Source organism: Sphaeramia orbicularis, chromosome 1 (genome assembly GCF_902148855.1).
Source record: "Sphaeramia orbicularis chromosome 1, fSphaOr1.1, whole genome shotgun sequence".
NCBI classification, from domain to species: domain Eukaryota; kingdom Metazoa; phylum Chordata; class Actinopteri; order Kurtiformes; family Apogonidae; genus Sphaeramia; species Sphaeramia orbicularis.
Window position 1 is genome coordinate 26,605,304 of NC_043957.1, and position 24,122 is coordinate 26,629,425.

The window sequence follows — 24,122 nt, forward strand, 5'->3', positions numbered from 1 at the left end:
CTGAACAGAGGGGAGGGGGCGGAGTTACACACACAGCACAGCGAGCACACGAACAGGAGGGAGAGAGAGAGAGAGAGAGAGAGAGAGAGAGAGCAGTACACAAACGGACTGGAAAGGTACAGAAAAAGGTGAGAAAATGAGTGACAACAGGAAACGCAGCAAAATCTGGACACATTTTAATTACACTGACCAAACTAAGGCAGAATGTAGAGTGTGCAAGACAAAAATGTCATATAGAGCTGGTTCCACAAACAACCTGCACAGACACATGAGAACTGTTCATCCATCAGAGCAACTGGAAGAAAAAACACAAACAAGTGAACATGTGAGTCTACTGCAACTGCTGCTGCTACTGCAGCAGTCCAGTACATCACCACAACCACCTAAAAGTACAACCCACAGCTCTAGGAGCCAAGTTTGAGCCAAATTTATAAATAGTTAAGCGTTTCTTTTTGCACTTTCTAATTTTTTTTTTTTAATCACTCCATAGAGTGTATAAATACAGGTGTATTTATATAATAAACATTTGATATGGCGCATGTTTTTTTTTTTTTTTACATTAGTAATTCATATTGCGCAGAACTTTACATTATTGTTGGTAATAAATTAATTTAAGCACCAAAAAAATCTGAAGAGCCACTTGGGAGCCGAAAGAGCCGGCTCTTTTTAGTGAGCCAAGCCAAAAGAGCTGGTTCTCTAAGAAGAGCCGGAATTCCCATCACTACCCTTTAAATTATCCGCCAGGAACAGAAAGGAAACGTATCACAGTTAGTAACTCACGCGTAATAGTGCCTTGTCGGCTATAATACTATTAACTCTATCACTTCCCAGTTATTACAACGCCCGGCTAGCTCAGTCGGTAGAGCATGAGACTCTTAATCTCAGGGTCGTGGGTTCGAGCCCCACGTTGGGCGGCATTGTTTTCTTTCCCCCCCTTGTAGGACAGAATCATACCCAAAACGGATGAAACTTGTTCCTTTTCTTGTGCTTTAATAAGACATATGTTTGTATATGTATGTATAGTATAAATGATTTCAGGTCAACTTCATCATTTGTTACCAAACAGAAAGGAGCTCATTACCTCAGCAGGACAGAATGCATACTGTACGCATCTGTTTCTGTAAGTAACACGTTGACACAATTTTAGATGTCATTATCTAATTTTTATTAGACACCACTGTTAATTTTTGACAAATTCCATATACTTACCCTCTTTCGACCTTTTATTTATACTTATATTAATAAGCATGCATTCAAGAAAACTTTTTAACTGGAGTAATGATCTAGTGATACAAGAGGTGAGATGTAAAACAAAATAGTTTTATTCATTTTGAGTGTGGTTCTTAGTATATTTAGCCTTGGGTTGACACCATTAACAGTCTTCATATATCACTCCACAGAAGAGCACATAATAGAACAGAAAGGCCAAAAAAAAAAAAACAGACAGCTTTTGTTACTTAATAACTCTGGACAAAATTAAGGCAACATTCAACATTTCCAGACCTGAACTGCATTAAAAACCTTTGGGAATCGCATAATCACAACCGTAAAGAGCTTTCCTACTTGTACTTTTGCTTTTTACTTTTAGTTTTTTTGCTTCTTCTATTAATTGTTTTAGTTAACGTTAAAACAATAGTACTGTGTTGATTTAAAATGAATATAACCTTGTTTTATTTGGATTGTTGGGTCTGTTTTGTCAATTTAAATATTTTAATTTGGAATCTGGCAGATGTTGACATTGTTTTTCTCCCCAGAATAAACACAAACTTTCATTTATTCCAAAAATATATCTATAAGCAATAAAACCTGTATTAAATTTACTAGCGGCATCATACCCATGGTGCCATTGTACAATAGCATGAGAGGCTAAAAGCGCCCAGCGTACCTCACAACATTTGAAAACAGACATAAAATTGTGCCTAGTAGGTAGTCAGGTAATGTTTCTATTCATTTGGCAAGTTTGGCGGCGATCGGGTGTGTGAAGGTCTGTGGTGAGGTCGGACTTGGTCCAAGGTGAGCAGGGACCCGGTCTGTGGTGAGCTTGGACCTGGTCTGAGGTGAGCTGGGACCTGGTCTGTGGTGAACTGGGACCCTGTTAAAATCGCCCAGCATACCTCACAACATTTGAATACGGACATAAAATTGTGCCTAGTAGATGGTCAGGTAATGTCTCTATTCATTTGGTGAGTTTGGCGGCGATCGGGCCTGTGAAGGCTGAGGAAAACCTGTACAAACGCCCTCCTGTGCTGCAACATCGATCGGACGGACATTGATGGGAGGGATGCTGGGCGGACGGACACAGAATGTGCGTTATACAGTAGGATTTTCCATAACTGTATGTGCAGCAGGATGACACTAATAATGAAGACACCGTCTCTTTTAAAACTTATGCTAAGACAAAGATTGGTGACTAACGATGTAGAACTGCTTTGGTCCCGTAACTTAAAAAGGTCTGTGCTACAATATTTCATCAAAAAATACTAGACAAGTAAAAGATAATGAGGTGAGAAATGATCAGTCAGCAGGCATGTGATTAGCAAGGCTTCACAAATGAACATAAATAGAAACTGAACAAGAAAATGTAATGAAGAGCTTGTAACAGCTAAAGTTTTAACATAAATATCTCTTTTTTCCTTTCTTGTTCAATACACAAATAATGATATATTGCTCCTATTCTAGTACAGAGGAATAATGGCATTGTTCACATCTAGTTCTGTACCCACCATACTGAACCCAGCTATGCACTTCTTCTCTCCTGTCTGTCCTGCACGACTAAACAATGCTAAAAGCTCAGTGTGAACTACTGTATACTCTAATGCAGGGCTGTCACACTCATTTTAGTTCAGGGGCCACATTCAGCCCAATATAATCTCAAGTGGGTTGGACCAGTAAAATAATAACAATGAGAAAGGTAAAATTACATTATAAATCATGAAGTTGTTTACATCTACAAACTACCCTTTAAGAAATTTTAATAACGTGAGCAATCTGAAATATCTTAAGAAAAATAAGTGCAATTTTAACTCGCAGTGGATCTTCAAATGCACAAAACATTTAGTAACAGGTAGAATATTGTTGAAATTGCACTTGCTTCTCTTAAGGTACTTCAAGTTGTTCAGGTTCTTTACATTTTTTGGGAAAGGATAGTTTGTAAATGTCAACTTTTTCATGTAAGTTTAATTTTTTTTTATATTAACTCGCGGCACTGTACCCATGGTGCCATTGTATGATAGCATGAGAGGCTAAAATTGCCCAGCATACCTCACAACTTTTGAATACGCACATAAAATTGTGCCTAGTAGATAGTCAGGTAATGTTTCTATTCATTTGGCGAGTTTGGCGGCGATCAGGCCTGTCAAGGTCTGTGGTGAGCTGGGACCTGGTCCGAGGTGAGCTGGGACCCGGTCTGTGGTGAGCTGGGATCCGTTCCGAGGTTAGCCGGGACCCGGTCTGTGGTGAGCTGGGACCCTGTCTGTGGTGAGCTGGGACCCTGTTAAAATCGCACAGCATACCTCACAACATTTGAATACGGACATAAAATTGTGCCTAGTAGATAGTCAGGTAATGTTTCTATTCATTTGGCGAGTTTGGCGGCGATCGGGCCTGTGAAGGCTGAGGAAAACTCGTACAAATGCCCTCCTGTGCTGCAGCATCGATCAGACGGATGGACACAGAACGTGCATTATATAGTAGGAAACAAAGAGAAAAACGGTTGAGCTGTCATTATTTATAGGTTACTAGATCAAAATAGGGCTTTATGTGGCCCCTGAACTAAAATGATGGATTGTTAATATCTTCAATGTAATTTTCACATTTAACAAATTCATCCCAAGGGCCAGATTGGACTCTCTGGGGGGCCGTATGTGTGACACCCTTGCTCGAATGGATACTAATACACAGATTTCCTTTTCTTATTTGTCAGACAAATGGAAAAAGAGTTAATTCTTTTCCATCTGTCCGACAAATAAGAAAAGGAAATCTGTATGAGTTCTAGTAGACAGTATGAACCTATCTGGACTACTAATACACAGATCAGCTGAGTCCTTGCCCCACTCTGCCCTGCAGGTCACAGCCTGTGGCCGACTGCTGGTGTGTCCTGAGGTTGCAGATCCAGGCAAATCTTTTGCCACACTTGTCACAGCTGAATGGTTTTTCCCCGGTGTGGACTCTCTGGTGCTTCTTCAGGTTCCCGGCCTCAGAGAAGCGTTTCCCGCAAGTGTCGCATCGGAAAGGCTTCTCCCCCGTGTGGACTCGCTCATGGGCCTCCAGATTGGAAAGGCCGGTGAAAACCTTGCCACAGACTTTGCATACGTAACTCTTCCTGTAGCGCTTCCCAGACACCATGTTGCTGATGAAGTGTTTGTTGTTGCGAGACAGAGCGCTTGCCCGGTGCAGGGCTGGGATGACTGCAGCTGTGGATCCTCTCATTGCTAAGGCTGATGATGGAGTCACAGTGGAGCTCAGCGTCCTACTGCTGGAGCTGGTGCTTAGATTCATGCTGCTAACGTTTGTAACAGCGGCTGTAGTCGTTGACATGCTCTGTTGCTGCTGTGACATCCTGTTTGCACTACGATGCTGCGTCATCATCTGAGCCTGGGTGCTTCTTAACATGGCAGGTGATCCGCTCCATGGAGGCTGAGAGGTGGAAGTGTGCACCCGCAAATGTGTGGATACAGATGTCCCCGCTGGTGAGGCTAAAGACAGGAAGGAAGAAGGGATTTAATTATCCATCTGTAGTTAGACTTTGTGTCACAGACTTTAAATGCAACATGATTTTCTGCCTATCATTCTTCTATATACAACATGCATGTGTATACTTCTGCACTGGACACTACAATTTCAAAACCTTGATACAAAAAGTAGATCAACACATAAACAGTCATCAGACTTTCCTACATTTTTGGAAATATGTTTGGAGAAAAACATGTTCCGTGAGATATGTCCATTGTCCTCTTTTATGCATTTTTTTCTAGATTAGCAATTATGGCTTAAATATGTTTATTAAGGTCACAATGATGCTGTCCTTCGGCCAGTTTGAAGGCCTTTAAATATGGTTTCATCCTTGCATCCAAGTGAATGTGCAAAATTTTAAGACATTCTGTCCAACTGTTATTGAGGTATCATGTTTTAAATATAAAGAGGACTAACAGACTGACTGCTGGAGTCATAATCATGTAGCTAATGTTACTAGCTGGCAAGATGTCAATAAAAACTTTATCAACCACAACTAGATTCTTTCATCCATCAGAAAATGTAGTTCTATAAAATAAACTGTTAAATTAGGCTTTGCAATAGTTATGAATGGTTGTTTCACCTTATAAATGAATGCTTAATGTGTCAATACTGATAACATTATACACATTTTTATTATTATTTATTATCATTTAAAAGGCTATGTTGTAAACTTCATTGAATACTTATACTTATGACTGGACCAAAGTGACAAATTGGTATCACCATTTCCAGCGTTTTCCCTCCCATTGTAAGATTTAGGTGCAGGATCCAACCCATTTTAGGTAGTTCTTACACCAAATTTATGTAAAATCATTTCTGAGAACATCAAAACTAACTAAAATGACTTTAAGAGATGTAATATTTGAACTTCTTTAGGGAGTTTTTCTTTATAAAATTTGTGGATGCTGTTTATAATGGTCCAATATTGTGTGAAATTCTGTTTTTTTTTTTTTTTTTTTTTATCCCCCTCCCCCCCCCCCCAAAAAAAAAAAAAAAAAAATCAGGATGACCCTCACACCAGTTGCCTACTATGTCTTCTATAAATGCAGAAAAAAAAAAAAAACATTTAACCCAAACTGCACCAAAGTCCTCTGAAAACGATGAGAAAACCCTGGCATTTTCAACAAGCTGAATTTGTGTAGTTGTCAGGTTCTGCTGCTATATTAGCGTCCTATGGCCTCGATGCAGGAAATCAATCTCCCAAAAGAAGTGGGTGGTACTTTCACAGGAGGAGAACTCAACTAAGCAAATGAAAGTCCATATATGACTGCCTATCAGTGCTCAGTAGTAACTATACTGATATCTGTAACCACTTCCAAGTTATAAATCATCAAAATATGGACCATTATAAGAAAAGGCACATTTTTAATAATAAAAAAATGGTAAAAAAAATCTAAATTTGCCAAAACTCCAAACATACTTTGTAGACATTGTCCCAAGGAAGTTACATACAAAACTTTACATAAATCTGATTCGTAGTTTTGTCAGAGAAGATGTTTGAAGAAATTGCACATAAACTACCACACTTAACGACTCCCCAACTCATAAGATGAGGCGTTCACTTACCCTGTGAGGCCGTGGGCTGACAGTGAACTCTGAAACTCTGGCTGCTCTGCTCCACGTTGGTCCTGCCTGTTGAAGATGCCGGCGGTTGAAGGCCATGTTGAATCTGTGTTTCAGATTTCAGGATGATAACTTCGTCCTGTTCACACTCAGCTGATTCATCAGTGGAGAAAGAACAAGACGGGCCGCTGGGGGCCGAGTCACTGTCAGGGGCCCAGCGGGTGAAAAATGTCTCCAGTTCAAACAGGGAGTATTCGGAGCTGAGCGGGTTGCTGTTACAGGATTTGTGCTGTTGGGTGCCGGGGTTGGTGGGTGCGTTCGTGTCTGAAACCCTCAGCTGGACCGTCACTGCATTACTGGAGTCATCTGACATCACAGCGATCGACTGTAGGGAGGCAGAGGAAGAGGGAGGTGATTAAAGAGGTCTTCAGTCTCAGTGTTAGTGTGGACATAGAGCTGTCAGAGATGCATGTTTAAATACACACAAAAAAGAAAAAACATTATCACTGTGAGGGAACAAAAAATAGAAATGTGTCTGTCTCTGGTTTGCATTAGCCCCCATAAGCTTTTTATTACAATAGAATCAAGTTTTCATTTAATATATATATTTTAAGATGCAATTTTATGGATCAGAAAATAGTGTTTGGTTTTTGTTTGTAATTATTTGTAAAACATATGGAATTTTTGAAGACAAAACTAAGATTTGAGACTCTGTATTATCACAAATCATTTTTTGACATGGACTTTTAACTTTAATTCAAAGACACTGTCACGTAGATGTACTTACAGGACAGTCAATGCTGTCTGGTGAACAAACATGTCCCTATATGACAGGGGTGTCAAACATACAGCCCACTGGCCAAAACTGGCTCCCCAAAGGGTCCCATGCAGCCCAATGAGATCAATTAGTGAAATGCAAACAATTAAACTGTAGGTATTAACAAACAAGGATGTAAAAAATCATTTTAGTTCAGGGGCCATATACAAGATCAATTTGATCTCAAATGGGTTGGACTAGTAAAATATCATAACCTATGACAGCTCCAAATTTTTCTCTGTTTTAGCATAAAAAATAAAATTAAAATTACATGAAACTGTTTGAATTAACAAACTATCCTTCAACAAAAAAATGTGAATAACTCAAACATGAACAACTGAGACACAATACTGGAAAAAATTGCACTTGTTTTTCTTAATAAATTTCAAGTTGTTCATGTTAGTCACATTCTTAAAGGACAACTTTAAAATATATTGTGCAGTGCTAATATGATATGTATGTTTAGATATGTAGATGTTATGTCCATAATGAGACTTTACTACCTGAATGATACCAGCCTTGAAAAGATTTGTTTTCTGAGAAGGAATTAGTGTAGCGTTAGGAAGTCATTACAAAGTAAACTCATGTTCAAAAGACGGAGAAGTCGTGATTGTTAAGTGAAAGTGTAAAGAAGTTCATCATAGCTTAATATACTGTAGGAAAAGTGGAATAATTCAATTAGAAATTTTCAGTTACACATTCTGCTATGATATTGTGTCACAATTTTGCCAGTTTATAAAAATTATGCACTGCAGTAAAAAATGATTTATAATAAAAACACAAATTCACAAGTTTGGTTTTCCTTTGTAAATTTTAATTGTTGACATTACAAGGATTTATTTTACAAAATTGTGACACAATAATATAATAGAAAAAAAAGGTATGTTGCATAAAATTAGGGTCACACTGCTAACTTCACCTCAAACTATCCCTACTTTCTACAACGAGTCTCCCTTTGATAATGTTCATCACTTATAGATTGCTTCATTACTTTCCATTATACAAGGAATGTAGATTTTAACAGAAAAATATCCAGAAGCATGTGCTAAAAACTGTTCCTGCAATTTTCCTCAATTAATGTCAATTACAAAATTCCATCCATCTGCATTTTTCATTTTGGAGATGGATGGTTAAATTCACATTAATTGTTGAAATTGCAGTATTGCAGCTTCCTAGAGGGATTGATATGTACAGTAGAGGCAACAATCATTAGAACACTTGGCATATTTAAGAGGTTTCATCTGTTGTTTTTTTCCTTTTTTTAAATTGGCTATTAAAATACCCGTAAAATAAATGAAATATGTAGTTACCATTATGCTCTGAAAACCATAGAATAGAGGCATCGTACAGAGATTTAGGTCATTTCCCTCAGCCTATTTCATGGTTAATGTCACACAATCATGGTCCTTTATAGAAGAATCCAAATTCCTTGTGTGATCATAGGTAAATTGATGCTGATGCTGTGAGTCTTAGGACAGAACTGTGTGATTCTGTTGAATGTACAGGGTCTGTCCCGCTGTGGATGAAAACATCATATTTGTTGTGCTCAGACCAACCACCTGCATGTTTCATCAACATTGTGAAAGTAAATCATATTATGGAGGCAAAGAACATCAACATTTTCAGACCTGTCAGGTGTTCTAATAATTCTGCACACCATTGTATATTTCTAATTTCTGTGACATATTTTACAAATGCAGTGAAATGTGTCCAGATGGCAAACTCTGTAGCAGCTCTAATCTGTTAAAATGGGCACAGAAATAAAAACCTAAGAGGACCTACACCTGTCACACACAGCAGTTGTAAACAATGTGGCCCAGGCCTAATACATGCAAAACACATCTAAGGCATGCACATTCCTTAAGAAGAGGATTATTGTTGTAGACTAAAAAAAAGAGAAATGGAGGGATTTTTCTCTGGAAGAGCATTACTTCTCTGTAATGGTACTGTCTGTCTATGTGTGAATTAGAGCCCGACTGATTAATCAGGCCGATTACAGCGTATCACCCAGAGGTGGGAAATCCCAGGTTCATCAAGTCAAAGTCCTGCTATGTATTGGTTCCAACCTGTTCACTGAACCCACCCATTTTGATGAGCACAACTTCTCACCCAGGTAGATGGATCATGAGTGGAATCACCTGCGTTCAGTGAACAGGTAGAACCAATACATGGCAGGACTTTGACTTGATGACCCTGGTATTACCCACCTCTGGTATCACCGGTTAATCAACATCGGTCAATATGTAACTGATGTATTAACTTTTTTGCTGCACGGAGATTCTGTCGCTCTGCTCTTGTGTGTCTGTGCTGCCCGGAGAGTTCAAGGAATAGTAAAGCGTGTCCAGTTTCAGTTTCCCTTTGACAATCATGAACTATTTACCCCCTACCCCCGTCCATGTGCTTTCTGTGTACCTCACAATTCATTCTGCCGGCCAGTCTGAGTATTAATACTATATATTAATTGTCGCTTACATATTAGAGAATGATTTACCAAACAATTTTTATGTCACTGCTTATAAAATATAGACACATCTTTTCCCAAAAGTCTGCTCTCCCCAGCAGAAAAACTACCACATCTACAACCTGTGGTTCCCCACAGGTCACATGCTAGTCTAACATAGTATATGCTATTATACAGCGTTTTAAAGTTGAGTAAATTATCTTTGTGACATAAACAGAGATGCAACTGTTAATTCACATGTCCACCATTAGCTAATATAAGACTATTATATCCTGTGTATATCAATGTTCTTATTTCAAATATCAGCCGATATATCGGTTATTGGCTTTTTAAAGACCCCAATATTGGTATCGGCATCAGTCCCAAAAATCCCAAAATGGTCAGGCTCTAGAGTGAATATCCTCTTATTGTTGACAAAAATGCATGTCCACATGTACAATATATACTGTCAAACAAAGATTCATTACTTAGATGATATGTAGTTGTAGAACTTGTAACCACAGTCCTATTAAAGAGAAATAAAGGTCCAATGTGTAAGATTTAGGGAGAAGTAATTGCAGAGATGGGATATAATTCAGGATACTTAAATTGTACAGTGTATTATCTTATAAATCTAAAAAATGTGTTTTCAGTATCTAAGAAAGAGATATGTACAGAGCAAGCCTTCATGGAGCCTAGCATGTTCTCTACAGGACCTCGGAACTTTTTCTTTTCATTGTTTTATGGGTTGCAAAAAGTGTTAAAGTGGTAGAGCACTTGTGTTAAATGCAGTTGAGTTGTGGACAGAAGTTTTATATATATACCATCCAACATCCAACCAGAAAAGCTCAGGATGGCTCAAAATGAGTAACATCTGCACATGGGAGGGTGAACTTCACAACTGTTAGATGTCACTAAATATTACACATTGAAACTTTAAACATACATACTGGGGCAAAATGAGACATTCACTGTGTGCAGCTTTGGCACTCTTAAGTATGATGTATTGCTGTCATCTAAACATCTTCACTGGTGAGACTCTATAGGTTTGGTCACTGTTTAACATTTCAGTGGGCTAACTCCACTGTCTGTGGATGGTGTCTTCTTTGATGTTTTTTCAGGTTACTGGGGTCAGAGAACTTCTCAGGACAGAGTAAGCACTGGTATGGCCTCTCGCCGGTGTGGATGTTCTTGTGGATCTTCAGGTTCCAGAACTGGGAGAACTTTTTGCCACAGATGCTGCAGCCGTACGGCCTCTCTCCAGTGTGAGTCCTGTGGTGTGACTCTAAATTAGCCATGGAGCTGAAGGCTTTCCCACAGAACCTACAGATGCAAACCCTCTTCCTGGGGACTTTCTGCTGTATGTTAGACTTGTTGCAACCTGCCTGACCCTGCCTTTGACCTGGGTTCAGGAACCCTCCAGGCCTTGGACCAGAGAGCCGTGCTGCCTGCACCTGACCTGAAACCTGCATTGGACCGGACTCCTCTGACAGGTCAATGACAGGAGGGTGTTGAAAGGGAGCAGAGTTGTAGAACCCTCCAGAGCTTTCAGCAGCCAATCCCCTCCCAGAAGTACCCAGCGAGTGTGAGAGGGGAACACAGTGTGGGGAAGGCCCTGGAAGGCTGTCGTCATGATTATAACCCCCCCTACCATTAGTCCACAGTGAAGAACTGTCAAAGCTGACCTCTGAGAAGCCCCGCCCAGACTCCTGCATGTCAGACAGCTGATTAGTGGACGTCTGAGTGTTTTCATCGAATGGTAACACTGCTCTGCAGTCATCTGTGCTGGACTCCACTAACCCTGAACAATGAGAAAACAGAGGAAGAGTCTGCATTTTGTAACATAAATAATACAAAATGAGAAACTCCACAACTTAAGTTTTCATTTAAAATGAACATAAAAACAGGAAGGAGAGATTATTACATTTACATGACTTGTTTTTTGTTACATACAGTGGGAAGAAAATACACTTTGACTGGTTAACTTCACTTTATTTAGAAATATACATTTATTCCTGTCATTCAGTCAGGACGGAAGCAGTTCAGGACTAGTAATGAGGTAAAAACTCCAAAGGGTGATGTGATATAGAGGTGATGCATCTAGTCTTTAATGAGCAGAAATGGCCCAAGGATCATGAAATTATCAACACATGCTCAAGAAAATAAATGAAAACAATGTACAGCAAAGTTAGAGAGGAGGGGACTTGGATGTACACCTTTGAGAATGTAGAACGAAATGATAGGATTTAAGGAATCAGGAGAAAATCTGTGGATAAATACCATAAGGCTGAGTTAAATATTAATGAAATAACATGAGGTTCACCACAAAAACCTTCAATATTTTGTCTATGCACAGGCTGCAAAGTTGTCCTGCTATTGGACCGTGAAGGAGCCAGGAAATCTATTCTGAAATGAAATACTATTTTATAGGTTCAAAAAAATCCTTCTGATGAAAGTGCATGTCATTTTTTGTGGTTTCCACTCACCCTCTTGTATGCTGAGGTTCAACTGGTTCTGGTTCCCCATCACCGACTCCACCTCCTCCACCTTCACTAACACCACATCTGGATCCTCCTCATCCTGCACAAAGAACAGGCAGACACATTTTAACCACAGCTACTTCCTCAGGCACCAAGTGAAATCTGGATGGCAATGACAATGTGACCCAGAGCAGAGAGTTTCAAGTCTTGGGGGTTTCTTAAGGTGCTGCTGTAAGTCATCAGACTCCTGTTAAAGCTCGTCTCAGTTCTTGACACATTGCTGCATTCTTGTTGTCCATTTGATCATTTGAGCTGATTTTTTCCCACTGGTTTTCCATCATTCCCATCTCTGTAAATGCCATATCTCAGATTATTTATTCAGATTTGTAAATTATCATTTGGATGAAACAGGAAGATAAAGATTTCCCTAATTTGTCCAAGGTCAACATCAGTGTGGCTCCACAAGCACAAATATACACAGCAATTGTGAAAAAAATGCCCTATGTACACCGTCCTCCTCTGTAAAAACAGGACCAATGTCCCTGTATCTCACTGGTATGTTCTATCAAGAATCAATATCACGTTGAATTTGTGAGATTGTCAGGTTCTACTGCTATGTTAGAGTCCTGTGGTCTTGATGGAGGAGATCAATGTCCCAAAAGAAGTGAGTGATACTTTCACTGGAGGAGAACTCAACTAATTAAATAAAACTCCATATATGACTTTCTATCAGTGCTCAATCGTAACTATGCTGATATCTCTAACAATTTCCATGTTATAAACCATGGAAATATGGACCATTATAAGCAAAGACACATTTTTATTATAGAAAAAATGTTAAAAATTCCAAAATCAAAATTTCTCAAAACTTTGTAGACATTGTCAGAAGAAAGCCACATACAAAATTTGAAATGAATCTAACCATTATTTTCATCAGCTATTTCTTCAAACTTCTTCTAAGAAAGATGAAGATGATACCGGACACAGCACCTGCACTGTAGCTCATCGGCCGGTGAACTAAAAGTCTATAAATGCAGACAGCGTGTTTTTACTGGAAACTGCTTATTGGAATACTTTCATCATAGTGAGGCTTTAATAGTTACCATCAAATACATTTTCTATAAAAGTTGAATTCATGTATTATGTGAGCCTGGATGTTCATGGTATGAAGCAATCAACCAGTCACATTGCCAGCAGACAACAGCAGGAAGTAATTCTAGTTTCCTGATATAAACATCCCTCCTCCTTCATAATGCCCAGAAGTTCCAAAATTCTGAATTAACACTGAATCAAAAATGTGTCAAATTAACCTCATAAAATCTTCATGTGCCCTGTGTGTCATCGATTAATTTCATTTCAGTAATTTTGATGCATTTGTTTTAGTCAGAAGACATTCATGTGTGTCCAGAAAAACATCCATCCAATTTAATTTATGTTTTGAGTTTCGGAAAAATTCTACCAGTCATTGTTAATGAACATGACAGCAACATTTTGTGTCTTAATGAGCATACTTTATTTCCATTAAAAATGTCTATACAATGTTTAAGTCATTTCTTAACTGAATAACAGAACTCATGAAGGGCATACATGTCATATGACAATCCATTGTGTAACAAAGTCATTTCTACGTATCAGTGCGTGGAAACCTCTACCAGTATTTCAATACCAGCCAATACACACTTCCAACAATCATATAACACTGTTTTAAACACCATGGTCACTGCAAAAGCCACGATTCAGTGTCCCACATGAAAACACGGAAGGAGTTTGTTGGAGTAAATAGGTAGGGTGGGGCAATTACTAAAATTAGTCTGATTATTGTTTTTATTCATTCTTTTATGTGTTTTATTTGTTTTTATATCTGTGTACAGCACTTTGGAAAACTGTGTTGTTTTTAAAATGCTTTATAAATAAAATTTACTTGACTTGATTGAGCTTTTAGTGTCTGAAAATTGTGCAAAGGCCCTAAATTGTTTTCTTTAGAGACCTTTACTATTGAACAGAAATTATAAATCTGACCCCCTTTGTTTGGTACAATATATTAATTGTGAATGTGTTTTTCCTATTATAGCCAGCTGGTGGTACTTTATTGCATTTTATATTATTTTGACAAAAATGTGAATTGACACCCCCTTGAGAACTGCCTTTTACTCTCGGCCCTCACCTCAAGGTGTTTTTATCAGTTCACCGTCCATCTGTCTGTCCGCATGTACAAAAACTTTGGTGTGGACTGAAGGTTGAGGGTTTTCAAGGGCAGGCACGTTATGTTTGTTATTGTAATTTACTGAAAAATATCTGACTCCTATTTGCTATGCTGACATTAAAAAAAAATCAGTTGAAATGCTTAGCTGCTCAAGTCACAAAAAGAGGTGATTTAGACATCCTGCTCCACTGATAACCACCATGCTTCAACACTTTCCAAATAAACCTCTCACAACTCTGCACTTGACTGGAAAAAGTCCCATTCAAGCTGACACAGAGCTGAGATTGGTCAGTGTGCATGTGATCTTCCTCCATGACACAGGTCTGAGGCTGAGCTGAGGCGGTAATGCTGCTAGAGCTGAAATGAATCCAATGATATGACATTTAGAGACAGACGGAACAGAGTGTGAGCACATGTGGACAGTCCAGAGAGACGGATGCTGCATATGGACAGACGCAGAGTTTATCTGTTGATGATTCAAGGTCAGACTGTGAGGTTTATCAGGAGAGTATTCCCATGGGAAAAAAAAAGCACAGCTGTCTCATGTGTGTCAAATACAAGTCATGCACATCAGCAGTAGTAATCACATCAGGGCCAGTGTTCATGCATGTAAAACACCCCCCATTGCAGTCATGCCAATTATTTATCCCACCTTCTGTTACACACCTTTAACAAAATGTGCACCGGTCTAATAGGAGTCAGGTTAGGTCTTTATTTTTTTATGACATTTTTTTTTTTATCCCCCTGGTCTTGTTTTATGTCATTCAGTCTGTTTAATATGCTTGTGTTTTTCCAGGATTGTGATGTTTTTTTATATATAACACCTGGGGCTTTTCTTTGTTGTTGTGAAATAACTTTTCATTTTGCCTTTTTACTTCATCTGTTTGATGATCCATACAAAAAAAAAAACAAAACAATATTAAGTGATATCAGTATTAGTATTATGATAGTATATTAGATCGTATTAAGTGATGATTTAGTGGTAAGGTCAAATTGCTATTACTGTGGATAATACTGCAGTTTTTAGTCAGCAACTGGGAAAATGCACCAATTACTCATACATACACATTTCAAGCAGCATAAAAATATTTTCGCTTTGCAAGGTTTGCCTCTGTTCAGTATTGTTAAATCCAAAACTTCGAAATGAACATAAGTCTTGTTTGCTTTTTCCATTTCTAAAATTAGATCATCCTAAATCTAGACCTTTATATCGAAGTCTTTTGATTGTACAGGCTGTTACTGTTTGATTAATTGTATAGCTATAGTCAATGTATCATGAGGCTAAAATGATTTTGCATGGACTCTAGTGGAAGTGGGTCATAGCACAACTGACAGCAACGCCACAGATAAAAAAAACCAAACAAAATTAGCAGGTTTGGTATCAGCTTCACAACTGCAAGGTGTGACCGTTAAGCATCACTTACTCTGACATCAGGTTGGGTATGAGCTTGTGAGAGACGTGCAGCATCTGAATAGTGTTACCAACAGTCACACGTGAAGTCGAGTGGGATTTTCACAGTTTGTGGTCTGTGTGAAATGTGATACTGATGCATGAACTGATGTCAACATTTCTGAGGCAACACCACAGTCTAGCAAACAAGTAAACAAGACTGGTGTATTACAGATAAGATGAAATGAGATTACATACGAACTCTGACAGAATTCACTCTAGGGCAATAGTTTATTTATCTTTCACTCCACTACCTCTGTGGTAAAAACAGAGCTTCACTATGCCTGTGCAAATAACAATATTCAAATAAGCAAAATGCCACACTGCACACTAGTACACCAGTGAAGATAATGTAGAATATGGGGGTTCATTATATCAGTGAGCCTGTTTACATGACCATAAAAATCTGATAACTGGAACTAATGAGACAGTTGTAATAATCAGATCTGACTCGTTTACATGCACTTCAGAAATGCGATAATCGACAACCCTGGCTCAGATGTTTGAGTCCATTATTGGATTTCTTTTGGAGAATGTACATACGTAGTGATGGTACACTAATACTTCCTGTTATTGTCTTCTGCTCATGTTTGACTACGTCATTTCTGTGTCTTACGATTTTAATTGTTAACACATGAGCAGATGTAAAAGAACAAAATAAATCAGATAAACTTGTATACATGCAGGAGGACATCAAAGTATTGGGGACAAATCCAGGTGTGTTAATCTGATTTCTCATAATCAGGTTACTGCTGTTATCTGATAAAACAGATCAGATTATACTGTTTATATGATCCCTTGAATAATCTGATAACTCCAGCGATCTGACAATGATTGGAGTATCAGTGTGCATGTAAACGGGCTCAATAGCTTTTTTTAAATCCTTCACTTCACCATAACACTGTACAGACAGAAAGAGGCTCAAAGAGACTGACACGAGCATCATTTTAATGCTCTCAGCCAATTTATGTCAGAGATATAAGAGATGGAAATACTTAGCTTATCCATCTCTCAAAACAGACATGTGAATACCTCCACATAGTAAAACATTAAGAAATGCATAAAGTCACAAAGGAGTTATTGTGCTCAATAGCACAAACCATTGGTCCTTTGTTAAACTGAAGCGTCCTTCAGTGAGCAGAGAGTTCAGCTCTGTGGCCAGACCTCTTCTTCAGTGTAAACTCCAGGGTGGCTCTTTTGCTGGTGTGTTTTGAGGTTTCTTATCCAAGCGAATCCCTTGCCGCACATCTCGCATGTATATGGCTTCTCTCCGGTATGAACTCTCTGGTGTTTCCTCAGGTTTCCAGCCTCTGAGAACATCTTACCACATGTGGAGCAGCTGAAAGGCTTCTCTCCCGTGTGGACGCGCTGGTGGATCTCCACCTTCTTGGGACGGTTGAAAGCTTTGCCACAGTAGCTGCAAACAAACATCCTTTCCTTGGGCCTAGCCTGATGGCAGGCTTGGCTGCTGTCGCTGAAAGGTTCGGACAAAGGGAACCCGACAACGCATCGATTCCATCCATTTACACTGGTAGAGGTTGATGGGAAATCAACGGCTGCCATGGAGTAGGTCTGTTCCACTTCAACCCCTGAAGTCTTGTTTAAAAAGTCTTCAACAAACGAGTTAGCATTTTTACTGCTGTCACGCAACACATCAAACTGTGAGTCACGGCTGCTGTCATTGATACACTGCTTCGAGTTTACAGTTTGCTCTTGTTTAAGAGGAGGAGGCGAGTGATGCACCAATTTTCGGCCCTCAACAGAAGCACTGAGCTCAGACTTAAGGAGAGGAGAGGAGTCACTGACCTCCACTCCTCTGCTGCTGCATGTGGTCCTGCTGGTCTGGGACTGGGACTGGGGCTGGGACTGACTGGAATTGGACTGAGTGTCTTGCTGTCCCACGCTACGCCTTTGTCCTCCAGGTCCACGTGGTGCACACGCCATCACTCCTTAGAAAAGGGAACAGATGAAAAGAGGAACATACACCTTTAAACTTTTGTCCATTGTTACTTAATCATTTTCTTTCATGCACATTCATGTGTATTCTCCCACTTCTAATGCCCCGTTTCCACTGCATGGTATCAGCTCGACTCGGCCTTTTTGGGTTTCCATTACGAAAAAGGACCTGGGATCTGGTACCCGGTACTACTTTTTTGGTATCACCTCCACTGAGGTTCCAGGACTGGGGACCAGATACTAAACAGTGACGTATAAACACTGCAGACCACTGATTGGTCAGACAGTTGTCTCTGTGACCTGCCGTTTAACAACAAACAGATGCGGAAGTGGACAGTAAATATAGCGGTAGGTTAATCCACATGATAACAGCCCAAAATTACACCATGGTCGGTGGAGGAGATTCAGTCTTTGGTGGCCGACACAAAAATTCAGACGAGATAACACGCAACGAGCGAGTTTTCAGCAACTCTCTGAGCAGAAGACATGGAAATAATGTGCCGCATCGCTATGACGTCCAGGTACTGTAAAGTCGGTAGTATCTTGTAATGGAAACGGTCTCCAGGAATACCAAGCTGAGCCGAGTTGAGCTGGTTCCACGTAGTGGAAACGCGGCATAAATAAGCTTGGCCAAAAAAAGTCCCATAGTGTAACATTTTATAGAATCTCCTTTAGTTTTGAAAAGAATCGAATAGAATTGAATAGAATAGAATCAAATAGAATAGACTTTATTGTCATTTCACAGGTTGTGCACTGAAATTACAGGTGGTCTCTGCTGTGCACTATATAGCTAATATACACACACGATAAAATACAGACTTCTATTTTTTTTTAATGCGGCACATGTCTCCTGAGTAGGTACTCCACATTACAGTGAGGTATAGTGTGTCTTTGCAGTCCACACAGCCCAGGGGAAGAAACTGTTAGTAAATGTGGTGGTGTGAGATTTGACTGACCCAAAATGCCACCCAGAAGGCAGCGGGTCAAACAAGTGATGGGCAGAGTGGGAGGGATCTATTGCGATGGCTTTAACTTTTCTGAGGCAGCAGGACTGAGATAACTTCACTAAGGATGACAGAGGGTGGTGTTTATAACCCTCTGTACAGGCTTCCTGTCCTCAGCTGTGGAGCTAGCACACTGCACCCCCAGGCAGTAGGTCAGGATGCCCTCCACAGAGGAGTGATAGAAGGCCAGCAGCAGTTTCTAGTCCACTCTGTTCTTCATAAGGATACACAGAAAATGCAGCTGCTGCTGAGCCTTTGGCATACATTCACTATGGCATCATTATGATAAACTTATGCAATGTCACAACACTAATTTCCATCATTTTATGGACACACAACTTTACTGAACCTAGACCTGACCAACTGAAGCATCCCCAGATCATAACACTACCCCTCCTGCCTCCTGTATAAGCCAGAGGGGGTAATCAGTTCATCTACCTCTCTTCTGACTTTGATGGACCATAGATATGGAACAGCAGCAATCACACCACATGACCTATTTGCATTTCTTCACAGTCCAATCCAACTGACTGTCAACTGATTTACACGTTTCAATATTCAATGACAGAATAAGTTAACAAGACACAGCATTCCTTCACTTGATGTTTTGAGGCTCAGAGCAGCTTCATATCCATACAAGTGACTGTTTGATCTCCTTCTCTCTAAACTCACCGTCATCCCCTATGAGTCGTACGTCGTCTTCTATTTCTTCAACTTTTGACATGTTTGCATCAGTGCCCTCCTCCTTCACTATAACAGGTTCTGGCTCCACCATCTGCACATCCGGAGACTGCAAACAAGACACATGCATTATGTTTTTATTCAAAGCAACTGCAGCAGCATCAAATTCATCTCAAGATTAATTAGAATGGCTGGTATAATTGACCAAAATTATCAGTGTAATGTTTTACCTCACACACAAGTAAAAATAAGACCAGTGTCCCTGTATCTCACTGGGGTGTTCTATCAAAAATCAATAAGTTGAATTTGTGAGGTTGTCAGGTTCTGCTGCTATGTTAGAGTCCTGTGGTCTTGATGCGGGAGATCAATCTCCTAATAGAAGTGGGTGGTACTTTCACTGGAGAAGAACTCAAGTAATTAAATCAAAGTCCATATATATCTTTCAATCAGTGCTCAATAGTAACTATACTGATATCTCCAACCATTTCCAAGTTATAGGCCATCAAAATATGGAGCATCATAAGTAAAGGCAAATGTTAAACAATTCAAAAATGAAAATTTCTCAAAACTGTGAACAAACTTTGGAGAAACTGTCCCAAAGAAGATAATAATTTGACATCAATCAGACCAGTAGTTTCGTCAGAGAAGATGTTTGAAGAAATTGCTAACGAAGACGACAATGAGACTGGACACAACGCCTTCACAATAGCTTATGGCTTAATTTTAACTCATCCTTACACATGCACCAACAATAATTTCTCCTCTAATTATTGTGTCAAACAGAGAAGGCCCAAGTACTCAGCGAAAAACTATCAGTATGGTATTATCAGATCTGGGCTTTGATAGCAGGCCCGTGGCCAATATTAGGCACCTTAACTGGCAATACTGACTTGGAAGAAAAATATTTGCTGAAGGAAAAATTTAAATAACAAAAATCAGACTGAGAATCACCCAGATTGTTGACAATTAGTTTGATGTTCAGTTCTAGTTTTATTGAATCATTACTTTAATCAATTTGTTAAATACATGAATCTCATTTACATATTTATTACTTTGACTGTGGCGTTCAGTTCAGCAGTTATTTAATGAGGATACTGGACAGTTTGTGTAAGGTTATGATACTGGCCTTGAAAATCCACTACATATGTTGCCACTTTTCCAAGCCTCTGTGCTGAGACATGGATATGAGCGGTCAAATCCCATCCAGGTCATGTCTGAGAGAATCTGATCAGTGAGTGGTAATTATGCGAGTAAATCATGCATTTACCTGACCTTCATGTCTGAACTGCATGAGACAAGTAAAAATGAAGGTGTCACAATAGTTTTCTACAGCCTGAAAACACAGGCAAGCAGTAGATGCAGAAGTCTCATGTCCTCTCGGACCACTACAGTTACAATATGCTGAAAGGTAATTATGGGTGTTTTTGCACAGTGACACTAAAAATTATCAACAGCTGCAGTATTAAGGGAAACAATGAGAGATTTTCTCTCATTTCTGCTTTGCTTTTTAGATTCATGTTTAGTTGCTGCGATGTGCACAGTGTCTATACATGTCACCTGAGCCCTCTGCTTACCGTACTGTGCATGAGGTCCGGCGGTCTTGGTTCACTGGTTGTGTCGCCCGCTGCAGATCTACTGGTCCAGACATCCAACTGTCGCTCAAACACACCATCTGCAAAATGAAACCAGAGCAAACATGTCACCCAGGATTACAGTGATGTGTTTAGCCCACAACAAAAATGCTCACAACAAACCCATGAATATTCCTGCTGCAGAGAACTGTGTTTTAGTTAACCTGCATTATGATATTTACTTTGTCTTTAGTACAAAAAGGACAAACAATAATAGATGAATGGTTTAAACATCTTCAGATTTCAACCACAAGCTGCTATTATAAAAGCTATAACACATGACCATGATTACTGGGAACAAAAACATATTAACCGACTATGAAAGTGTGTTGGCGTCTTTAATAAATTGTGAAATTATGTTAAGAAAAAAATGTAGGTAAATGATGCTCATGCAATGATGACATACTTAACAGCTGCACCAGCAGACAGAAAGCAGAACTATGATTGCAGACATAATTTGGAACATTTAATCTTTACAGATCACACATTTGTGACGTTATCATTAGTTATCATTGATCTAGATCTCATTAAGGCTGCAGCCAACAGGACTGCACAGCACTATCTGTTAAAAGTCCAGTTAAACTAAAAAATCTGAGCATATGTAACAATAGAATAAGTACTAATGAACACATTCCTATAGTTCTCCTATGGAGATGCATTACACCACTTACAACTCTTACAAAACAAAACAAAAAAAGTCATGTTGCAATTATTGAGGACAATAGCGTGATTTATAAAATGGTAAAATGAGAAATAAAAGATTACTGGTCATCATCTCCATTTCCAACGTAAATTTCATTTTGCATGTTGTTCATAGTTCACCTTTACTCAGTGTCCCTAATTCCAAAATATCACCAAATTCACAATGAACCTTTAAAATGCAGCCTTTTGCACTTATATTATTGCACAAACCAATACTACAACTACAATTTGATTAACTGTGCAGGTCTATGGTAACCATACAAAAGAAAAACCTATACATTGCAACCCATTCATTTTAAGATAATGTGTAAAACAAGTGTTGAAAAGTGATCGAAAGTAGCTAATTCACTCAAAGTACATAAAGACAAATCTAAACAACTTGTGTATTACTTGAGTATGAACAGTACTATGCACAAGTCTTGGTTCACCTTTATCTCTGTTTTTTATAGGGTTGAAATGAGCATAGGCCTACATTTCTTTCTCATTCTCTTATCTTCACATACAAGAAAATATATGCACAGCCTTGAAAGGCACACAGAAACACGGAACTAAATGGGTTCTAAAGGTTAAAGTCACTATTTAATGTGATCCCTGACCCCATGACAAGAAATAGCAAAAACAACTAGACATGCGCACATTTCCTGAAGGAAATGCAGGCTAGTGTGTGTTTGCCTCTTGCCAAATTTATGGACTTGTGGCTAGGTGTGATGCAAATGCAATAAATAGTACAAAAGAAGGACTATTTATAAATAAAGTACTGCATATATTTTTATAAGTTATGTTGCTTCACACTGCATTTGTACAAGTTATTACGAAAACCGTTTTCTGTAACTGTACAACAGCACAACAGTAAAGACAAAAAATATGGATCAGCTTATTGAATTTACTGAATTATTTAGGTGTTGAGTTTTTGAACACCTAAATGTACAAATCAAATAAGAAGCAGTTTTTTTTTCCCCTGAAACTTTTCTTTTCTTTCTTTTTCTTGCTGTACATACTTCACATATATCCATGTTTGCTCCTGGAGGATTCTGTTGGGTTTCTGTAAATTGGTTTAAGAGTCTGGTTTAGACCAGCTCTAAATGTAAAGGGTCATGACATAACTTTTGTTATGATGTGGCGTTATACAAATAAAATCTGATTGATTAATACGGTGTAAAAAATGCATATATGTGGACATTAGTCTACAACTTTACTCAAGTAAACTAAAAACATATTGTAAGTTTTTGGCTTAAGCTGCTTTTACGACAGAAACAAATGTTTCAACATATGTGTTCATGAAGTGGTCTGTACTTGGGCTCACACACAGGAGTAACAGCTCCACCAACCTTCTCACTAGGTTTTATTTCAATAAATGTTCAATGTTACATTAACGTTTAGAGAAAAATTTGTTTTTCCTCTTTGCTCTTCGATTAATCAATGAGGAGCCATCAAATTGAGCTGAAGAACCTTGTTGATTCCTTGACTAAGTGTATTAAACTCCGACATACAGAAGCTCCTGTGTTGGTTTACATAACATTTCGTTTCTCGGAAAACAAAGGGTCGCTTTGGGCTGCTGTGTTGCGGTCTCACCAGTGGAAGGTGAGGACTCTTGGATCCTGTCGTTGGCGCTGATCTGCACCCGTAGCCGGTTGTTGTTCAAGGCGCTCTCCCGGAGCCTCCTCTCCGCGTTTCCCCGGGCCATCTTCAGCTCCAGCAGATGCAGCTTCCTCTTTAGGGCCTTGTTCTCCCTCTGACACTGAGACATCTGTAAACTCACCACCGCATAGTCGTCATCGACCAGCTTACAGATCTCCGCCACCGCTGCATTCGCCAAGACCTCCATGATGGAGGCCAGCTGGGTCTGGAAGGCCAGGCGGCTGGACATTGTTCCTGCGGTCGGAGCCTCGTTAGCTGCTCGTTAGAATAGCACCGCTTCGCTTCAGCTAACCTTTCATACAGACCTCACAAGTATTGACGGTTTAACTCAAATTCCTACCGTTAAAAAAGGAACAGGAGTCAGTTTAGAGCAGGTTAAGCTATGCTAACATAAGAGCTAGCTCCTCCCATGTCCTCATCCAGATTCGCAAACACATACGACACTCTACGTCACATCCGGTTGTAGAAGCGAATCGTAAATAACCGAAAATCTGCTCCCAGTATCACTACTACTGCTACTACAAATAATAATAATAATAATAATTATTATTATTATTATTATTAGTAGTAGTAGTAGTATATGCCAAATCTTACATATTTTAATAAGATGAATTGGAAAACAGAGGACAAGAGTGTTGTTTAGGTGATGTTTTCAACGCATATGATAAAGTGTTATTACACATATATATTGCCTTGTGTCCATTTCTACAATAGATTTGTGTTCTAGTATAGAACCTGTAAAGTGGATTTATTGTAATGTACAGACAGTGTTTTGAAGTAGATATGAGACAAAAATTTCTTTGGAGTAAAACCCTTTCAATTA

The 24,122-nt window shown here is 39.1% G+C and overlaps 1 protein-coding gene and 1 non-coding gene across 4 annotated transcripts; one reads left to right on the plus strand and one right to left on the minus strand.

Annotated features, from left to right (window-relative positions):
* Positions 1 to 841: 841 nt before the first annotated feature.
* On the plus strand, positions 842 to 914 carry trnak-cuu (transfer RNA lysine (anticodon CUU)). Its single transcript has one exon. It is a non-coding gene; the product is annotated as a tRNA-Lys (tRNA).
* Positions 915 to 3,724: 2,810 nt separating this feature from the next.
* LOC115418678 (transcription factor Sp4) lies at positions 3,725 to 23,732 on the minus strand. Of its 3 annotated transcripts, XM_030133233.1 has the most exons (9): positions 23,234 to 23,732; positions 20,903 to 21,000; positions 19,320 to 19,437; positions 17,494 to 17,636; positions 12,041 to 12,134; positions 11,240 to 11,355; positions 6,301 to 6,682; positions 4,034 to 4,694; positions 3,725 to 3,902 (listed from the first exon to the last, which is right to left on the minus strand). In XM_030133233.1, coding segments are annotated over exons 1-9 (1,908 nt in total). In that variant the 5' UTR covers positions 23,529 to 23,732; the 3' UTR covers positions 3,725 to 3,901. The 3 variants fall into 3 exon arrangements, with proteins under 3 accessions (XP_029989093.1, XP_029989101.1, XP_029989085.1); XM_030133241.1 differs by having other exon boundaries at positions 3,725 to 4,694; positions 12,041 to 12,128; XM_030133225.1 differs by having other exon boundaries at positions 3,725 to 4,694.
* Between the last annotated feature and the right edge of the window lie 390 nt (positions 23,733 to 24,122).